The sequence below is a fragment of the Martes martes genome, assembly GCF_963455335.1.
Source record: "Martes martes genome assembly, chromosome: 16".
In the NCBI taxonomy this organism is placed as follows: Eukaryota; Metazoa; Chordata; class Mammalia; order Carnivora; family Mustelidae; genus Martes; species Martes martes.
This window is the reverse complement of record NC_137904.1, coordinates 48,239,585-48,260,719: the sequence shown is the minus strand read 5'-3', so window position 1 is coordinate 48,260,719 and position 21,135 is coordinate 48,239,585. Positions and strand designations below refer to the sequence as shown.

The 21,135-nt window shown below is 45.2% G+C and overlaps 1 protein-coding gene across 1 annotated transcript; it reads right to left on the bottom strand.

Moving 5' to 3' along the window:
* Positions 1–1,491: 1,491 nt before the first annotated feature.
* On the bottom strand, positions 1,492–20,017 carry LOC308357095 (ADP-ribosylation factor 2). The gene is made up of 5 exons (XM_080826584.1): positions 19,951–20,017; positions 17,373–17,539; positions 10,418–10,528; positions 6,278–6,402; positions 1,492–3,326 (listed from the first exon to the last, which is right to left on the bottom strand). Exons 2-5 carry the CDS (start codon positions 17,518–17,520, stop codon positions 3,165–3,167), a joined length of 546 nt encoding a protein of 181 aa, XP_080682710.1. The 5' UTR covers positions 17,521–17,539; positions 19,951–20,017; the 3' UTR covers positions 1,492–3,164.
* Between the last annotated feature and the right edge of the window lie 1,118 nt (positions 20,018–21,135).

Sequence of the window (21,135 nt, the reverse complement as noted above, 5' to 3'; positions counted from 1 at the left end):
CAATAAAGCTGCTACCAAAAAAGGTGAGGTGGTATCAAGATTTTTTTCCATCTTCACATCATCAGATTTTCTGTGTACTGTTTGACAACCTCCATCAGACCTGTGGGCAAAGGAACCAGGTCACTTCTAGGTGTCCTACCTCACTTCCCTTGAAACTTTGACCCTTCTGTGCCGAGCCACTCACATGGAAATATCCCCAGCTCTGTTAAGACGTTATTTAAAATAGATCTAACTACAGGACCCACAGTCGAGAGAACTCACAGAACCCCCACATTACCCCCCATTGTTGGTATTCACACGGAGCTATCTCCCAGGTCAGCCTGGGAACTTCCATTTGCAGGGGAGGAAATGGAGGGTCAGAGGTTGAATAGTCCAACAGAATCCAGCTAGTGAATGGGCAGAGCTTTCATTTCAGCTTCAGACTTTGATTCCAGGTTCAGAGCTCTTGCCATTCCGTAGGGCGACCACACCACCCACTTTCCGCAGTGTCCCATGTAATTGTTAGTAGCACCCCAGTCCCTCCCGGTAATAAACATTGTGCCCTCTAGGGGGCAGTCTTTCCTCTTGGGTTCTGCCTCATCTGTACGTCAGACTGATGCCTCAGGACAGAGCTGTGGTCAGGCCAAGAGCACCTAGGCACTTCCTAAAGTTCCCACTGGCTCCCCAGGCCCCTCACCAAAAAGAAACAGAAAGTAGATTAGTGGTTGCTGGGGGGGGGGGGGGGCTGGGAAAAGGGAGGAATGGGGAATGGATGCTAACGGATCCAGAATTTCTTTTGGGGTTGTCGAAAATTAGTAGTTGTGGTTGCATATGCTAAAACCACAGAACTTAAAAAAAAAAAAAAAAGAAAAAGAAAAAGAAAGGAAGAGGAATAGGTGAGGATAGGACACAGCAATGTGCTTGTTGGACAAGCATCTGGGGTGGTCTCATTAGCATTCTCCATGGTTAGAAAAGGACAGAGCATTCAGCAGGATTAGAAGGTGACTAGAGCAAGAGAGATTAAATACAGCCCCCCACCATCCCACTTCCCTTCTCCTATAAGAGTGTTTATCAGTTTGCAGCCGCGCTGCCATTCACACTTAGACACCAAGATACTCCCAGGGAAAGAGTAAGATGTGCAAAGGTCAGACACTGAACCCGCACAACACCATTAGGCAGGTATTATTATTATCCCCATTTAACAGTGGAGTGAACTGAGGCTCAGAGATACAGAAGCCAAGAGTAAATGGCCTGAGGCCAGCAGCTAATAAGGGACATAGCTGGGATGTCAACATGGCATTCAGGGACCCAAATCCAAAGTTCAAAGTTACAATACTGAGGTGGCCCCACTTACCCTCAACCCAGCAGCTCCAAATCATAGAAGACGACCACAGTTGAAAGCACCAGGAAAACTGTCAGTGAGGATTACTGCTAAAGGCATAAAGTAAGTCTGCCAAGACGGAGTGGAAAAGGGATTTTAAAGTCTTTCAAAATATTCAGAAGCACATGGCTGTCCTCTCCTCCTTCCAAAGAAAGTTTTTTATTGTCCAGTCAATCAACAATTATTTAATGAGGCCCAGCACCATACTAAGCATAAATACAAAAATGTAAGACACAGTCCCTGCCAATATGAGGCGTACAACCTTACTATTTCTCAGGAATTACTCCAGGGTTAAAACAAAATCTGGACTTGGATGCCAGTATTGCAAGGAACATTCTTTCAAGTCAATATTTCAAAGAAAAACATCACACCCCACATGTATCATGGTATGAAACTTCTTCCTAGTAATATCAACTTCATTATCATCAACAAACAGGGTTTACTTTTGTTAAAATTCACCTTACATTCCCCTCCTACATCTGTAATTTGAATAAACATTTTTCTCAAAAAAGGAATTTTCAAAGGTGAAGTAAGGGAAGTACGTAAGTACACATTTGGCCAAGAGCCGTCCGCGCAAACGAGCTCCAGACTACCACATGAGACCCAGCTCATCCCCAGGCCGTTTCTATGAATGTTTTGAAGACAACATAAAGCACGTCTCCACACAGGACATTACTGCATCCAGAAGACGGAGTCAGCACCGCGGACAGCGGTTGGGATTAGGCATTTTTTGTAGCAAAATTTAGCACCAACTCAGGGGCAATAACAGGGGTTGCCGGGAATTTCGTCTCCAAAATGAACCTCTCAATCCTTTCACTCTCAGAACTCACAGGTGTGTGGTTCTGGGAACAGAAACTAAGCAACACCGCAAGCCGAATGGAGACAACTGAACTTGGTGACGATTCCATCCCAGGAGTGAACCTCTTGCTTCGAGCACAGAACATTCAGCACAGAGCAGAGAAGTGGGAGCAGCTGTCTCAGGAGCCTGAAACCTGAGATGGTGATACAAGGACACAAACACGACCCTCACCTCCCTTCCGTAACCCGGCCCTTCACTTGACTGCGTGGCCCCGGTAAAGAGCCTCGGCCTCACACTGGGTTACTTACCCCAAATGGTCTCCATTTGGCACATAAGAGGCAACAAGGGGAAGGAACTAGCATGAGGGAGGGACTGGATGACGCTCTAGTGTTACGGACTCTTGATACTCTAATGAAAAAGATCTCAAGTTCCTTTCAATAAAGTACATTAAACCAGGAAGAACATAACTTACGGGAAAATTTCAGAGCTCAATTTCAACCCTGCAGCAAGCAAGTGTCTTTTTTCTTGAGGACTGTTTGCTTTGAAAGCACTGAAAAGTGAGCTGCGAGCTCTGGCAGTGATGGGGAAGAATGACAGGCCCTTCCTCGTTTACAAAAGGCCACCAAAGTCTAACAGGACTCTGGGCAGGCAGAGCCACCGGACCCAGGACGGCACAGCTCCGCCTGCGCCCCATGCCAGCTCTCCTCCTCCTGCCCACCACGAGGGCCTCTCAGGCTGTCGTGTGCCAGGAAAGCCCTCTGGACCCCTCCATCACCTGCTAAGTTGACCCTCAAAACTCCTGAAATGGAAGGTAGCATTTTAAATGAAACACTGATTTTTCTTCAAATGTAAGCCTGGTTTTCTTGTAGCATGGCTAAGGCACAGTGTGAGAAAGCTGCTCCCACTCCCAGCCACACACCCATCCTCGGCTTCTCACACGCACACATGCACACAGAAGAGGCCAGCTGAGTTTGCCACGATGCACGGCGAGCGGAGTGCTGCCGATCACTTCTGCGTTTTGAGCTGGTTGGAGAGCCAGTCCAGGCCTTCGTAAAGCCCATCTCCACTGGTGGCACAAGTGGCCTGAATGTACCAGTTTCTCTGGCGGAGGGAATGTAAGCCGAGCTTGTCTGTTATTTCCGCTGCGTTCATCGCATTGGGAAGATCCTTGAGAAAGAAAATTCAGGAGTCGGTTTATAATGATGCCTTTTTATAATGAAATACGCTCTTCTCCCAAAACCTCAGTCACAGGGCGCCTGGGTGGCTCAGTGGGTAAGCATCTGCCTTCGGCTCAGGTCATGATCCCAGGGTCCTGGGAATTGAGGCCCACATCGGGCTCTCTGCTCAGCAGGGAGCCTGCTTCCCCCTCTCTCTGCCTGCCTCTCTGCCTACTTGTGATCTCTCTCTCTCTGTCAAATAAATAAGTAAATAAAAATCTTTAAAAAAAAAAAAAAACAAAACACCTCAGTCACAGTCTCAGCTCAGCAGATCCCCAATTTCTCTCGCTCTCTCTGACCTCTCAACTCCACTTCGGGAAACCCCATCAAAACATGCAGGATCTGACCACTTCTCACCAGGCCCACAGCTACCTACCCAAGCCCACCACCGCCACTTCTATGTCGGGGTACTGACATAACTTCCGAATTGGTCTCCTTGCTTCTGTGCTTGTTTCCCTCGAGTCTACTCTCAACCCAGTGGTCAGTGAAAGTCAGAGCAAGTCATTCTTTCCAAGCCCTGCAGCGGATCCATCTCTCAGGGGGAAGAGCCGGAGTCCTCACCGTGGTAGGCAAGGCCGTCGGGACCCGAGCCCCCAGGACTCCTCCCTAATTTGCCTGCTTCATCTTATCAAATGCAGCACTCTCCACATGTTACTGTACTATAAAACTGACTTATTTGCTATGTTGATGACTTAGATTTACCTGTCTCTAACTAGGACACAAGTTTTACAAGGGCAGGAATTTCTGTCTTGTCCTCTGATTTATTCCAAGTTCTAGAACTGTGCCTGGCACGTGCGTGGTAAGGCAGATCTAGCGATACTGATATGGAATGACATCACAACACGCTACGTGAGAAAGCAGGCAGATTCCCAGCACATAAGAATGAATGCAATCACGCAGCTGCTTATACAGGCATGGAAAGCTGTATCTCTGAAAGAAGATGGAAGAAATTTAACAACATTATTTTACCCCGAAGACTGAGGCAAGAATACTTCACTCGGTAATCTAAACTGCTGGCAGATTTATACTACGACCATGTTCTGTTTTTATAATTAAAAAGAACAAGTGTCAGTATCTTTTTGAAAGTCCATTAACTTCACGAGTGAAATTCGAGACTGGCATAGAACCAAACAGTAGGGTAAAGCCTAAGCGAATGACAGTCCAGCCACCATTTAAAATCATGTTTACAGGGGCACCTGGGTGGTTCAGTTGGTCCTGATCGGCTCAGGGTCATGAGCTCAAGCCCTGCACTGAACTCATGCTGGGTGTGGAGCTACCTAAAAAAAAAAATCTAGGGGCGCCCGGGTGGCTCAGTGGGTTAAGCCTCTGCCTTCAGCTCAGGTCATGATCTCAGGGTCCTGGGATCAAGCCCCGAGTCAGGCTCTCTGCTCAGCAGGGAGCCTGCTTCCCCCTTCACTCTGCCTGCTGCTCTGCCTGCTTGTGAACTCTCTCTCTCTCTGTGTCAAATAAATAAATAAAATCTTAAACAAAAATAAAAAAAAATCTAAGGGGCGCCTGGGTGGCTCAGTCGGTTAAGCGTCTGCTTTCGGGTCAAGTCATGATCCCAAGGGCCTGGGATCAAGCCCTGCATCAGGCTCCCTGCTCGGCAGGGAGTCTGCTCTTCCCTCTGCCCCTTCCACTCTCAATCTCTCTCTGTCAAAAAAAAAAAAAAAAAAAAAACCAACATAATAAAACACAATACAATATAAAACAAAATCATGTTTACAAAGACCCGAAGGGCAAGAGAAATGCCTTGGATAAATCCAAAGTGACAAAACACGAAGGACGCAGCCCCGTCAGATGAGCATGAGCTCAATCACAGAACGAATGTATTCGTGACGGAGAGAGTGGAAGGAAACACATCACGACCTGACTGAGGTCATCTCAGGCTGGTACGTTCCATGACTCTACCTCATGCCATGATGCTACCTTCTTTCCAAGCTTCGCTCCACTTTGAATCCCACAGCGGGACAGCTTGACACTTGGCCCTCCTCCCACTCTTCCTTTACGACTTTCCGCTACATTTACGCGAAGCCCCTTCTTCCTCCTTGACAGACCCCATATGATGCAACCATCTCCTCCCTCACTGTCCCTGTCCCCTCCAGTCCAGCTGCACTGGCTGCTTTGCTATTCCCAGCCCCATGCAGCTCCCTTCCCGCTGGCCTTCCAATCCGCTCAGATGTTGTCTTATCATGGAGGCATTCTGGCCCTTTCCCACAGCCGGCCTGCCCCTCCTCTGCTCACCTTCCTCTACCACACTTCCAGCAGACACACCATGTATTACTGACTGACTCTCCTACCACTAGAATGTAAACTCCATGAACACAGGGACTTTTGTCTGTCTTGCTGCTCAGGGCTATGTCACCAAAACAATGCCTGTATCTTAGTAGATGCTCAATTCATATCTGTTGAATCAATGAACAGAAGACATAAGCTAAAAAGGAAGTTGGGGGGGTGGTGCTGGCTGGCTCAGTTGGTAGAACATGTGACGAGTCTTGATCTCGGGGTTGGGAGTTCAAGCCCCACGTGGGACATTGGGCCTAGAGCTACTTAAAAAAGAAAAAAAGAGGGGCCCCTGGGTGGCTCAGAGGGTTAAAGCCTCTGCCTTCGGCTCAGGTCATGATCCTAGGGTCCTGGGATCGAGCCCCACATCGGGCTCTCTCCTTGGCGGGGAGCCTGCTTCCTCCTCTCTCTCTCTCTGCCTGCCTCTCTGCCTTCTTGTGATCTCTCTCTGTCGAAAAAATAAATAAAATATTTTTAAAAAAGAAAAAAGGAGGTGGAGGGAAAAGTTACAGTAGGGACTAGAGAGAGGGAGGCACATATCTAACTTAAATATCTGTATTTTTAAGTGAACATCTGGCAGCAATTTTGGTCCCAGTACTCAGAAAGCCAACAACATACCTGTTTATTTACAAACACCAGTAAGACTGCATCTCTGAGCTCATCTTCTGCTAACATTCTGGTTAGTTCTTCTCGAGCCTCATTGACTCGCTCTCTGTCATTACTGTCGACCACAAAAATCAGACCTGGAAAGAAATCACAAGCATGTTGGTGATCTAAACCTGGAAAGTGAGAACGTTTAGGTGTCCTTACAGCTTCTCCCTACCTATGCATATGGTTTCATTGAAAGCACTCAGGGAAGGACATCTACTCTCCGGAGTTAGAGAGCCTGCCGAGTTAGAGAGCTTGTCGCACTGCACTAGCCCATCTTTTTGGAACCAAACAGGCTTTCCCCAGGTTAATACAAGAAAGAATAGAGAGAAAAGATTAGGTTCATGCTTAATCACTTCACTTCTACATCCTGTTTATATAACAAAGTCCCCATAAAACCCAGGGACATTAAAGTTCGCATAAGCACCCCTGGTCGGCAACACTCTGCAGATGTCACACATCAGGGAGCTAGAGGTCCTGCGTCCTGATGGAAAGGACAATGTTCTGGGGACACCCGCATTTTCAGCAGGTGTCCGAATGGAGGGAGTCTTGTACCCCTAACCTGGGAAGTCTGGTCCAACTCCAGGAAGCTGGTGTCAAGAAATCTTAGCAGGATCCCATTCTAGACAGCATCAGAGAAATCCCCAGGAAGCCCAAGACGGGTCGAAGAAAGATACCATCACACTGAGTCTATGCCAAGCTGGGTGAACCGTGCACAGACGGGGTCATCACTGGCTGGGCCAACACAAGTTCCAGAGGATTCCCCAGGGGGAAAGCTAACATACACCCAAATACAGAACGGGGAACACCCCTCTCAGCAGTAGTTTCTGTGGCAATAATATAATAAGAACTGGGTGGTTAGCTGAGGTAAGTCCTCTGGGAGACAAATACGTGAAGCGGCTGCCAGAACGAATTTGCTCCTAAGCTGGATCACGAGGATACGGGCGAGAAAAGGCCTTCTCTGTCATCCATCAGTCAGAACATCCTGCACATATTATTACCTGGTTGCTGCTGGACCCCACACTCTAAAACACAGGCAAACTGAAAGGACTCAAAAAATGCCTAGGATGGCAAAGGAATGAGATGCCACGCCAGATGAAAAAGAACGGATACACCAGGGGTATTTTATCGCCAGAAAAGACTCACTGGAAGGCCTGCCAGCTGTCTTTACATATCTAAAGAGCTATGCCATGGAGAGAGGTTCCACTTGTTTTATATACAGCTCTCTTCATACACTGACGATCAGTGGGGGCAAACTACAGGAGTCGGCGGACAGAGAGTCAACAGAACTGAAGAAGCAATGGGCTCCCTCGGGAGGCAACCCCACCACTGGAGACACGCGTGCCCAGCTTCAGCCAATGCCTGTGGGGACACTGCCCAAGGGACCTCCCTGGTAGGAGAAGTGTAGTGGGACAAGATGACCTCTTGGCTCCTTTGGACACTGGGATTTCACAGCTGTGTCTGGGAGGGAAAATCAGTGCCTACCCTCCCCTCTCGCCCTTCCCTCAGGCCTTCCCTCCGGCCTGACTAGCTCTGGAGAGGCCAAGTGCGGCAGACGGCTTCCGGGTGTTTGGGGACTGCATGTGAGACAAAGTCACGTCTGTTATAACACAACAGATTTCAAAAGTGCAGAACATTCAAAACCTCCCCCCAAAATGTGACAGTCTACCTGTAGTATAACCAGGACTCTGATCTTAACTAAGCAAACAAGGTTACCCAGAAATTCAGGGAGATCCTGGCAAAACTGACAGGGTGGGAGCAGATATATAATCCCTTTGCCAATCCTAATAAAAATAAAGGTTTATAAATATTAGGGCCCACTTCATACTGTTTTTAATGTAAATCCTTATCCGAGAAACAAAAGAACCAAGCATCAGATTGACTTCACTTTTGAACTGGAAGAACCTAGAAAAGGTAAATTTACACATGAATAGTGTGTTCAACTTTGTTTTAAATGGGAGGGGGTAATACATTTCTGGCTGCTTGTACATGCATGAAATATCTTTGGACCAATATAGAAGGAATACAAGCGCTTGTCTATGGGAGTGGGGAACTGGGTGGTTAAGGAACAGGAATGAGACAATGCCTTTTCTTTATATTCTTTTCTACCTTTTGGAATTTTGCACCATATAAATGTATTCCCATTTAACGAATTAAAATAACTGAACCTACAATCAAGGAGAAAAATCCTTCCACATGGGAACTAATGGACCATTTTATGCACACTGTATAATATAATCAATGAAGAAATCACACAAACAACTCAAATTTCAATCTCTACAAGTAAAGCCTAAGTGAACACACAGTTAAGTGTCTTATTGGAGAGCTAAAAGCTATCATTAAGTCTGTCATACTCAACATACTGATGAAAAAATTTCAAATTAAAAAAGACAGCATGACCTTTGAGGAGCCGGCAAGAGAAACAGGGGCAGCCTCCAAGGCTACTCCTGGCTGAGATGTCTGGACCCATCACCACCACAGACAGCAAATCCATTCTTAAACCGGCCCCATTTGCTGGTTTCACGAAGAGTCTAACTGACCCACCCCAGGGTCCTAGATCAAGCCAGGTGCCTGCCATCACAGCAAATTACTGAAGTTCCATAAAATCGGGCTTGTTATGAATAGAAGATTGAAAACAAAAAGGCATTCCAACTTGGTGACTGAATGTGACACTACATGTGGCAAAAGGACTCCCGCCAGAGAATGAGGAAGTAAAGCCTCTCACCATTTGGGCTCAGTGACGGTTAATTCTATGTGTCAACGTGACCAGGCCATGGGGTGCCCAGACACTTGGTCAAACATTATTCTGGGTGTGTCTGTGAGGGTGTTCCTGGCTGAGGTGAGTAACGTTTGAATCAGCAGACTGAGTAAAGTAGACTTCCCTTCCTAGCGTTGGGGCGGGGGGAGGATGGAGGTGCTCTCCAATCCACTGCGGGCCTGAACAGAACACGAAAGCAGTAGAGAGAAGTCTCTGCCTGACCATCCTGGAGCTGGTCTTCTGCCCTTGGACTGGACTTTCTACCTTTGGCTCTCCCGGTTCCCCTGCTTGCCAAATGCAGATACTGGGCCTGCTCAGGCTCTAGTAACCATGTGGGCCAATTCCTCATAATAAATCTGAGACAGACACACACACACATACACACGTGTAACTCCATCCATCCTCTTGGTTCTGTTTCCTCTGGAGAACCCAGTCTAATAAAGGCTCCTATCTGAGTGCCTACTACCTTCCAACCGCAGAACGAAGCATTTTACAAAATCCATCTTATTTAAGCCAAATGATCCAACACAGCAGGTACTACCTCCATTTTATAGATAAGGAAACAGAGACAAAAAAGACAAACTTTCCCAAAGTTTCATAGTAGAGCTGTGGTTCAAACCCACACTTTCTCATTTCATTAACTAATAAGGAATTGCAATAGTCTGGCCAAAATGGCATGTGCCAAGCCAAGAAACACGAACACTCCGGGTATCAAAAGTACTGTGTGCAGGGGACTGAAACACAAAGACACACAAATCGGAGAGTCATTATGGAAGCCGCTTGTGCTCGCTCTGACAAATAGAATCTTCTTTAAAAAATTTTTTAAAACCCCCGAAACCAGTGGTAAGGAAATAAGGCAATGATCTGGGATACGTGTGTCAATTCATACATTTTTAGAATAGCGGGGCAACAGGGAGGGACCCCGGCCACACAAGATGCTGGCATCTGGGGTTCCAGCCTTGCCTGGTCATCTCTTTCTCACCAGCGGCATGACTTTTAGATATTCTCAAAGGAGTTTACTGAACTCAACTTCTCTAAAACCTGGTACTTCGTCTGAGGCACATACAACTTTCAATTAACCAAAAGACAACTTCATCAGGAGAGCCATTTTTTAACTAGTCTGCATTAAGAGCAGTTTTCTATGTAGGGCATTAATGCCCAAGTACTTTTTCGAGGAAGGCAGGGACCATTTTCCAAAAAGAAACCTCCCCAGTAAGTTTAAGTGGGCCATGAGTGGAGAAAGAACGACTGAGGGTCTATATAAAGTGAAGCACAAGGTTTTGCTTCAAGCATCCATCTTTAGACACATTTAACCCAAATGGGTCCAAGGCCACAGACTGGACAATCTTTACCTTGGGTGTTCTGGAAATAATGTCGCCACAAAGGTCTGATTTTGTCCTGGCCACCAACATCCCAGACCGTGAAGCTGATATTTTTATATTCTACCGTTTCCACATTGAAACCTAAATTGGGAAGAAGGAGAAAATTTTTAATGAAGACTTTTAAACAATTCAAATTAATTTCAGCTGACATTTGGACAGTATTTTTTAATTTACAAAGCAACTTGCTAGTCAAAATCTTTAGCTCACAGGGGGAGCCTGGCTGGCTTAGCCAGTAGAGCATACAACTCCTGACTTCGGGGTCTTGAGTTCAAGCCCCATATTACTCTTAATTCAAAACAAAACAAAACAAAACAAAACATATACAGCTTACAAAACGGTGTATTAGTCTTCCATTCACCATGACAGGTGTCTCAAGCCTTCTCTACTCTCCAACCTCACACGCCCTCTCTCTCAGATCTTACAGCGTGCTTCAGGGCAAATAGAAGCCATTAATGAGAATGACTTCCGCCTTCCACCAAACAGCGTAGAAACCTACCTACCTCTGCACCCATACTTCTTTCTCTCCCTCTTAGAAGAGAAGGGGGCAACTATCCAACGCCGATTCCATCTAAGCATACAGTCTGGACCTCTCCTAAGTCTCCAACCCATTCTTCTCAGCATGCTTAAGTCTTTCAAAAGAGCCCTTCCTTGGGGCGCCTGGGTGGCTCAGTCGTTAAGCGTCTGCCTTCGACTCAGATCATGATCCTGGAGTCCTGGGATTGAGCCCCCGCGGCGGGCTCCCTGCTCAGCAGGAGGCCTGCTTCTCTCTGTCCAGCCCTGCTTGTGTTCCCTCTCTCACGGTCTCTCTCTCCGTCAAATAAATAAATATCTTTAAAAAAAAAAAAAAAAAAAGCCCTTCCTTGACTCCCCATCTTCAACTGCTCTCACCCTCGATTGTCTCTATCAAAGCCAAACTTTTCTAAGAAGCTGAGTCACATTCACTGCACCCACTGCGTCACCTGTAACCCAACAGCACCTTCTGCTTCACTGTGTTACAAAGCTGGTGTGGCCAACATGAGCAACGATCACCATGTCAATAAACCCAACAAATGCTCCCCAGTTCCTGCGTAATTCGATTTTATACCTGACACTACTGCTCACTCACTTCTTGAAACTCTTCCCTGGTTTCCCATTTTCCTTATATTTCTATGGCTGAATCTCCTTGGTCTACTTAGTGAGCTCAACTACATTTAACTGATCCTTAAATGATGGAGTTTCTAGGACTCTGTCCTGGCCCATCCATTCTCCTCTTTCCACTGTCCCAAGAGGTAATCTCACTCAGTTGTAGGGCTTCGTTACCACCTTTGTGCTAACAACCTTCAAATTTACATTATCTCATTCCAGATCTCCTGAGCTTCAGCCTTGTAATCCAGCCTTCCATCCAACATCTTAGATTAGATCTCTCAAAGGCTCCAATAAGACATGTCAAAACTGAACATAAGATCCCTACCCCTCCAGGGATGCCTGGGTAGCTCCACTGGCTGAGCGTTCGTCTCTTGATCTCATCAGCTCAGGTCGTGATCTCAGGGTTATTGAGTTCAAGCGCCATGTTTCGCTCCATGCTGGGCATTTAAAAAACAAAAAAAGATCCCTGCCCCTCTAAGTTGCTCCTTTCCTAGTTACCCCCGCACTGACTTCAGCCCACAAGCTGGAAATCTGGGAGGCATCCCTGACACTTTCAACTCTCTCACCCCTAAAAATCTCATTATCAAATCTTACCCATAAAACCTCCTAAATATCTAATAGCCACCCTAACCCAAGAGACAGTCATTTCTAGCCTCAATTACTGAAGTAACCTAACTACTCTGTCTGTACCTACTCTTCCTCTCTCCGTCCATTCACCATTTTCCAATCAAAACTCTCAAAATATACAATATGGTCATATCACTTCCCTACACATTTACGCTTGACTAAGATATTTAAAATAAGAGAGAAAAAAATAATCTCTCCTTGGCTTCCCACACCCAAATCCCAAATATGGACCGTCGAGGTCGACCACAACCTGGGCCTGCTCACTTTCCAAATCTCACTTTGAGTCATGCCTTGTTTTAGCAAGAGGCACTCACTACATTGCAGCAGTCTCAATTCTTGCTAAATAAATGTGTAAACTCAGTTCCATTCTAATCCTAAAGTGATGAGGGAAGGGAGGTGGGGCGTGAAACTTAGCAAAATGATCTTAAATGTAATCTGGAAAAATAAGCAAGTAAACATAACCAGGAACTCTCTGAAAACAGTTAACAAATTATTTGTAAAGATATTCTCAAACCTTAGGAATGCATGAAATAATTAAGTTCAAATGACTACAACAGGGAGTTGTCTAGAAGACGACATACATACTCACGAAAATTTAGTATATGATAAAGAAGGCATTTAAAATCAGCAAGGAGGGGCGCGTGGGTGGCTCAGTGAGTTAATAAGCCTCTGCCTTGGGCTCAGGTCATGATATCAGGGTCCTGGGATCGAGTCCCGCATCAGGCTCTCTGCTCGGCAGGGAGCCTGCTTCCTCCTCCTCTCTCTCTCTCTCTCTCTCTCTGCCTACTTGTGATCTTTCTCTGTCAAATAAATAAATAAAATCTTAAAAAAAAAATCAGCAAGGATGGGGCACATGGGTGGCTCAGTCAGTTGAGCTTCCAACTGCTGATTTCAATTGGAGTAATGAGATCGGGGTCATGAGATCGAGTCTCATGTCAGGCTCCATGCTTAGCAAAGAGTCTGCTTGTGCCTTTCCCTCTTCTCCTTTCCCCGCTCACTCTCTCTCTCAAATAAATAAATAAAATCTAAGAAGAAATTATAATAAAAAAATAATAAACCAAATCAGCATGGAAAAATTACCCAATAAGTGGGTGTGGACAACTATCTACCCCTGCACATATCCAATATATATGTGGCCATTTGGATTTAATTAAAATTAAGTACAATTAGGGGCGCTTGGCTGGCTCAGTCAGAGAGCATGAGACTCTTTATCTCAGAGTTGTGAGTTCGAGCCCCACCTTGGGTATAAAGATTACTTAAATAAAAAACTTTAAAAAATATTTTAAAATAAAATTAAGCACAATTAAAAAGTTAGCTTGTCGATCACACCAGCCACACTTCAAGTGTTCAACAGCCACTTGTGGCTAAAGGTACCACCCTGGACAGCATGGACACAGAACACTTCCATCACTGCAGAATGTTCTACTGAACAACAATGGTCTACTCATTTGAAAAATATAAATCTCTACCTTACTCATAACAGAAAAGTAAACTTCAAATAAATAAAATATTTCAATGTTTTTAAAAACAAAATAAAAATAACACAGAAAGTTAGCAGCAGAAAATACTGGTAAATACTTTTATGACCCTGAAGTAAGGAAGACCTTTCTAAAAATGATATCAAAGCTAAAAAAAAAAAAAAAGAAAGAAAGAAAAAGAAATTGGTGGGATGCCTGGGTGCCTCAGTCAGTTAAGTGTCTGCCTTTGGCTCAGGTCGTGATGTCAGGGTTGTGGGACTGAGCTCCCCATGAGGGTCCACACTCATCAGGGAGACTGCTTGTCCCTCTACTCCTCCTCCCCGCACTCATACACTCTCTATCTCAAATAAATAAATAAAATCTTAAAAAAGAAAAAAATGGTAAGTTTGGCCACCTCAAATTCTATATGGCAAAACACAGAAAAAATGAGGTTGAAAGACAACTGACTGGAAAACTAACACATGACAAGAGTTGTTCCAGACCCGTGATATACCTCTTCAAATGGCTAAGAGACAAATAAACACGCTAACAAAAAGAAAAGACAGTAGAACCAAATTAAAATCAAGGCATGGACCGGAGTGCCTGGCTGACTCAGCTGGTAGAGCACAGGACTCTTCATCTCAGGTCGTGAGTTCAAGCCCCACACTGGACAGAGACTACTTAAAAAATAAATGAGTAAGGGGCACAAGGGTGGCTCAGTTCGTTAACTATCCAACTCTTGATTTTTGGCTCAGGCCGTGATCTCAGGGTTGTGGGACTGAGTCTCAAATCTGGCTCTGCGCTCAGCTGGCAGTCTGCTTGAGATTCTCTCTCCCCTCTCGCTGTCCCTCCCGCAGCACATGCACGCATGCTCTCTCTCACTCTTTCGCAAATAAATTTTAAAAAGCTTAAAAACTCAATAAAGAAATAAAATTGAGTCATAGAACAAATACAAACAGCCAACGGATGTTTGAATATATCCATTACTTTTTCTTCTCAGTGTTTTTTATCCATCAGTTTGGCAAATTCCAGGGAGAAATGAACGCTTTTTAATAGTTGGTGACACAGCCTTTTTGGAGAGAAGTTTGGCAATGTGTATCCACATTTTAAACGTACCTAAGTTTTATTTTGCTAGTTTTTTGTTTTGTTTTGTTTTTTAAGTAAACGCTATGCCAGCGTGGGGCTTGAACTCATGACTAGATCTCAAGATCAAGAGTCTATGCTCTATGGACTGAGTCAGCCAGGTGCCTCTAAATATACATTAGTTTTAACAAAGCAATCCTTCCTCCAGAAATTATTGCAAGGAGTAAAGAACATGTCTGCAAAAATGTTAAAGATGCTTACTTCAGTGTCATTGACAAAGAATCACCGCAAATAATTGAATCAACCATCAGTGGAAATTCATTAAAAATACAGCCACATAATGGAATACTATCCAGTTATTAAAATTTGATGTCAATCTGTATAAATTGTTATTTAAGCCCCAAAACTTAGTGACTTAGAGTAATGATTCTGCCCCTCCAACAATTCTGGGGGTTGCCTGGGCTTCAGCTATGGAGTCCCCCTGAAGGCTGAACTAGGACCCTCTCTCTCCAGGTAGTCTTTTCATAACATTGAGCATCCTCTTACGGTGATGTCAGTGTTGCAAAAGTACAAGCCTCAAGACACAAGCACTTCTTCAATCTTCGTTTGAATTACATTTGCTGATGTCCCCTTGGTCAAAGCAAGCCATGTGGCCAAGCTCAGCATCACTGGAGAAGGGAATGATTCCCTGAGGGCCATCTGTTTCACAAACTATAAGATGGATATCCCATTTACTCACCACATATTTACCGGACAGCTACTATGTGCCAGGCACTTTGCCAGAGGCCTGGGAACAATGGTGAAAACGACAGACATGGCTCCTGCCCTTATCTACACACTGCTGAAAGGAAGGGAAGTGGGAAAGCAATGCCAAATATGTTGAGAATTACTAAGAAGTTCTGGTTACTATGGAAACTTTTAACAGGCCATCAGGAAAGGTGCCCCCAAGACATAACGTTTAAACTAAGACCAAAAGAATGAGCTGGCATTAGCTACATAAAGGGGGAGGAGACTGAGGAAAAAGGCAGGAAAGCATTCCACAGGGAGGAAATAATATAGAAAGAGATCCAAACATACTGTTTAATGCAGTTTGAAAACAGCATGCATATGATTTTACAAAGGTATTCACCAAAATCTTAACCGTAGATTGTTTTTTTTTTTAATGCTTGTTTATGTTTTGCTGTATGTCTAACATTATGGAAGCACAATTTTTTTTTTAAAGATTTTATTTATTTATTTGACAGACAGAGATTACAAGTAGACAGACAGGCAGAGAGAGGAAGGGAAGCAGGCTCCCTGCTGAGCAGAGAGCCCGATGTGGGGCTCGATCCCAGGACCCTGGGATCATGACCTGAGCTGAAGGCAGAGGCTTTAACCCACTGAGACACCCAGGCGCCCCTCAAATTATTTTTATAATTGGAGAAAACCAAGCAATTATGCTATTTTCATTTTGGACTAATAGCATTTTTTAAAATTGTGGATGTGAACATTTCCTCCATCTGGTTTCCTCCTTCTCCAAATGTTGCAATCTCTGAAACTACTGCTCAAGTTCAAAGTTGATCATTTGGTTTCCTGTGACTAATCCAACATTCAGAACACTACTTACTTCACATGTCATGCTGCAGGGCCTATTCTTACTCAGGAGACCGGATCTAGAGGCAGTTCATAAGGCAAAGATTAAGTCCTATCAGATCTGCCTTTGCAAAAAAATGGCCCACAAAACACAGAGCTAGTTTGCAGCAATAACTCTACTGCCAGGTTCTCCTCCTGCACTGGAGCAAAGCAGTTTCTTCAGCTGGACACCAACTCAAGGAATTGGCTTGAGCCAGAGTAAAGAACATCATACTGCATCTTTACACCCTAGGAACATTCTTCCTGGGGACATACTTCCACTCAGAAAGGCCAGCTGGAAGGAAGATGGCCTGAAGGGGCAACAACAGATCCCCAGCTCCCATCTCAGGCTTAGGCTGGGACACACACTAATTGACTGGAACAGAGGGCATAACTGCCCTCCCTGGTCATTTGTCTAAGATTTTACTTTTAAATAATCTCTACATCCAACATGGGGCTCGAACTCACAACCCTGAGATCAAGAGTCGCAAGCTCTGGAGCGCCTGGTGGCTCAGGTGGTTAAGCACTGGAATATTGGTTTCAGCTCACGTTGTGATCTTGGGGTCCCAAGATCAAGACCCGCGTTGGACTCTGTGCTGTGTTAAGTCTGCTTGGATTTCTCTCCCTTTCCCTCTGCTCCTCCCCCACAAGGCTTACTCTCTGTCTCTCTCTAAAATAAATAAATCTTAAAAAAAAAAAGTCACAAGCTCTACCGACTGAGCCAGCCAGGCACTCCTGCCCTCCCTGTTTTAATCATTATCTTTTTCTTTTTTGCCAGGCAGAAAAGGTTAAGTGTGCTTATCCTAAATGTGTCCGTTTGATTGCCCTGTAAGCCTAGCAATGGTCCTAGAGATGCCAGGGAGCAATTAGGAAATTCTATAATTACCTAGTTTGGGCCTCAAAAAGTTTATGCTCTTGGGGCAGACAAGATTTTTAAAAAGAAGTATTCAATAACATAAAAGGCATGTAAAAGTGTAACATACTAACTTGTAAACCGGTCTCATCACAGGTCATGAACATACCTATTGTAGGGATGGTAGTCACAATCTCTCCCAGTTTCAATTTATACAAGATGGTAGTTTTTCCGGCTGCATCCAAACCCACCATAAGAATCCGCATCTCTTTCTTCCCAAATAAACTTTTAAACAGTTTTTCAAAAACATTCCCCATTGTGACTGAATTCTGTTACCTAAATGAAAAGAAAAGCAAGTCAAGTAATTGTTCTTTGCAGAGATATAAAAACACCATATATAAAATACAAGTCTCTATTAGAGGTGACTTCTAGTAAAAATTTAAACAATTTTAAGTATAATTTGGCCAAGAAAGAGTAGTGTGTTTTGTTTTCAAAGGGAAATTCAACTAAGTCTTTTGATGCCTTGCCAGAAAATTCTCTTTTCCACTGCAGCATCCAAGTGGGGTAAGTGGAAACACAGTCTCAATGCTACCTCTATGGCAGCAGGCTTTGGTCAGCCTATAGCAATGCCAAAACAAATACATCTGAACTCTCTTGAAATGAGAACTAATGAAGTAGAGAACCAGTTTATTTTACAGGATGTAAAGCTAAGTCCTTAAGGTAGGTTAAATATCAGTATCTTTTAGAAATGTAGTAGTTGCCTTTGGCTAGCAAACAGTATCAACACCCAGAAAAGAACCTAAGTCAATTTCAGAGGGGAGAAATATAGCACTGGGACACCGCAAACATCCCCTGTTGACCATCACCTGACTCTCAACCAGTTTAACTTTTTATTGAAATGTAATTTACATAAGACAAAAACACACTTGATAACCAAACAGTTCAATGAAATGTCATAAACCAATCAAAATATGATTACCCAGATCTCCTTGTCTCCCATCCCAGTCATTACCTCCCAAAAGGTAATCACTAATGACTTCTAATAGCATAAGTGTTCAATATTTTATTTTTTAGAAGAGTGCATGATAGATTCTATAAAGGCAATAGTAAAGACAGACTAGCTTTGCAGAAATTTATTCTACAGTCTTTTAACACATCAGCCTATTTGAAGTGTGAGTCTGACATTTTAAAGACTTAAAAGTAGTCCTGTGTCTGCACCTCTAACCAAGCTCCTGAAAGTCTACAAAGATTCTTCAAAAATAAGAAAAAGTCCTTGCTTCAAAGACTATGATTTTCCTTTTAAACTGCTAACCACGGGCGCCTGGGTAGCTCAGTCGTTAGGCGCCAGACTCTTATTTCCGCTCAGGTCATGATCTCAGGGTGGTGAGATCCAGCCTGCCCTGGGACTCGGGCTGGGCGCGGAGCCTACTTAAGATTCTCTCTCTCTCCCTCTGTATCCGCCCCCCCCCCAAATAAATAAATAAAATAAACTGCTAACCAAAGAAAAACTTTACTCCCTGGCAGAACAGAGACAAAAATGCAACAAGGACAGCCAATCTCCCATTCGTCTGGACTCTAGTGATCTCAAAGGGGAAGTCACCAAATTCCAGAGCGCCCCCGTCTGAAATGCAACGGTTTCCCAGGTAGCTTAACATGGATGATGTCCAAGCATACACCATTCCATTCTACGACCAGAGAAGAGAAGCAGGGCACTGGGGGGCCTGGGGGGCTCAGTGGTTGGGTGTCTGCCTTCTGCTCCCGTCATGATCCGAGAGTCCTGGGATCGAGCCCCGCGCTTGGCGGGAAGCCTGCTTCTCCCTCTGCCACTCCCTCTGCTTGTGTTCCCTCTCCCGCTGTGTCTCTCTCCGTCAAATAAATAAATAAATTCTTTTTAAAAAAAAAGAAGAAGCAGGGCATCTGTCCCGTCTAAAAATGAAGTAAAAGTGAACTGCTACAACCAAAAAATGATGAGTGCTCTAAACCACTCACAATAGGTCTGTATGTAAAGTATATACATGGCCAGAGCACTGCAGCAATCAAAATCTTGTGGGGCGACAAAACGAGAGAAGCCTTGTCTTTGGTTCCAAAAAATGACAAATCGCATAGATGAGAAAAACTAAAAGGATGTCAAAGGTGAAGGGGGGAGGTACACCCTAATTAGATGACCTTTGAGGCTCATACTCGTGCTCGATTCCCCCTCCCCACTACACACGGTACACCACCTAGGTTTTTCCCTCCTGCTTCTCTTTTCCTCTTCTTTCCACTCATCTGCCAGTGGCGCCCAAATCCCGCTGAGCCTCTGGAGACCCTCTGGGGAAAAACGTTCCAGACCCCGGGGCTCTCCGACCCGCTCACCCTTCCCTGCCACAAGCACCAACTATCCATCAGGGAGGAACGGCGGCGAGACCCCCAGGGCACTAACGGGAGCGGGTGGCCAAGGGGACGTGCGCGGCGGACAGGCACGCGCACCGGGTCCTCGGGAAGAGCCTCGAATGCCTTTTCTGCCCACCCGCCAAGCCGTCCCCCTCGAGATGCCGGCCCTCAGGAGAGCAGAGGACCACGGGTGAACGCGCCAAGCTTCCCTCGGGTCCCCACAACGCCGGCCCTACAGAAGGTGGAGAAGCGCCAGTGAGCCCAACCCCTTTCCGCAGGCCAACCGCTACTCTCTGGTTTCCCGCCCGCTGATGGTGCGGAAATCCAGCCAGGCCTTAAGTGCTACTGCTCCTTCTCCGCAGCCCGCTACTCACCTGCCACAGCACTGAGCACGATTACCCACACCGCTGCCTTTCGGATTTCGGCTCCCTCTTCAAAATGGCGACTGGTGCGGGGGCGGAACCTCAACCAACCAATCATCCTCCGCCTCTTGGAGCTTTCTTACCAATGAGCTCGAAGTTCCGTGAGTGACGACATGTCTGACCAATGCAAAGGACAATAAGAGCCTGATCGAGAGGAGGCCCGCCCCTCGCGGCCTAGGCGACGGCACGAAGCTCTGAAAATGCCGGGTTCATCTTCCAATGACAGCTCCCGGCGTCCGGGCGAGACACTCCCACACGCCCCGCCCCAATGCCGCACATGACCAATCAAAAAAGTCAAAGGAGTTCCGATTTGCTCCGCCAATCAACTTGGAAAGATCCCTAGGATTGAACTAACCCGGGGAGCTTTTGAACCAACCGGGTGGGGGCATGTGGGCGGGGCCGAGAGCCTAGTGATATTTAAGGAAATCTGCCGCGGTTGAGCTAAAAGTAGAAACCAGTTTGGGGCGGTGTCCTGTATGGGAAATACCCAGATATTGACACAGAAGTTAGGCTTAAGGAAGGTTTCCTACTTAGTCGGAAGCTAGATTGCAGCCCTGCCTCCAAACAGATTTTCAATAGTTGAGTAAGATACTAGCCACCTGAGCTGTTCGGATGTCACAGTATCCCAGCCAGCCCTCTCGATAACTCAGACCCCTTAAACTTGGTTTAAGCCAACTTGGTTAACTAAGAAGGTAACCAACTCTGTAAATGGTACCTGAGATAATCAGAAAACGAACACCTGTTAAACACATACAATGTGCCATGAACTATGTCAAGGACTTTACCTGCATGACCATAATGCCTTGTGAGTTAGAAACTGTTATTTCCATTTTACAAAGAGGAAAATTAAGCAGCCGAACAGAGATAAAAGCTTAGGTTTTGATCCCTTTACAGGATCCTTTCTTTCCTGGTCGCAGTAATTGTATATATGATAGTAAATATATGAGAGGTTTTTCTATGTGACTCCTTAAAAAATTTTTTTCTGACTACAAAAAATTATACAAAGTCACTTCTTATAAAAGATTTTATTTATTTACTTGAGAGAGAAAGAGAGAGAGAGAACAAGCAGGGGGAGCTGCAGAGGGAAAGGGAGAAGCAGGCTCCCCGCTGAGCAGGGAGTCAGACATGGGACTCTAT

What these genes read in the sequence shown, in the direction of transcription:
- LOC308357095 (XM_080826584.1), bottom strand. Translation starts at nt 17,520, where the DNA reads ATGGGGAATGTTTTTGAAAAACTGTTTAAAAGTTTATTTGGGAAGAAA. An exon ending in TTATTTCCAGAACACCCAAG is followed by an intron (nt 6,403 to 10,417) that starts GTAAAGATTGTC and finishes ATTTCTTTCCAG; the next exon opens with GTCTGATTTTTGTGGTCGAC. An exon ending in TGGTGTTTGTAAATAAACAG is followed by an intron (nt 3,327 to 6,277) that starts GTATGTTGTTGG and finishes TTCTTTCTCAAG; the next exon opens with GATCTTCCCAATGCGATGAA.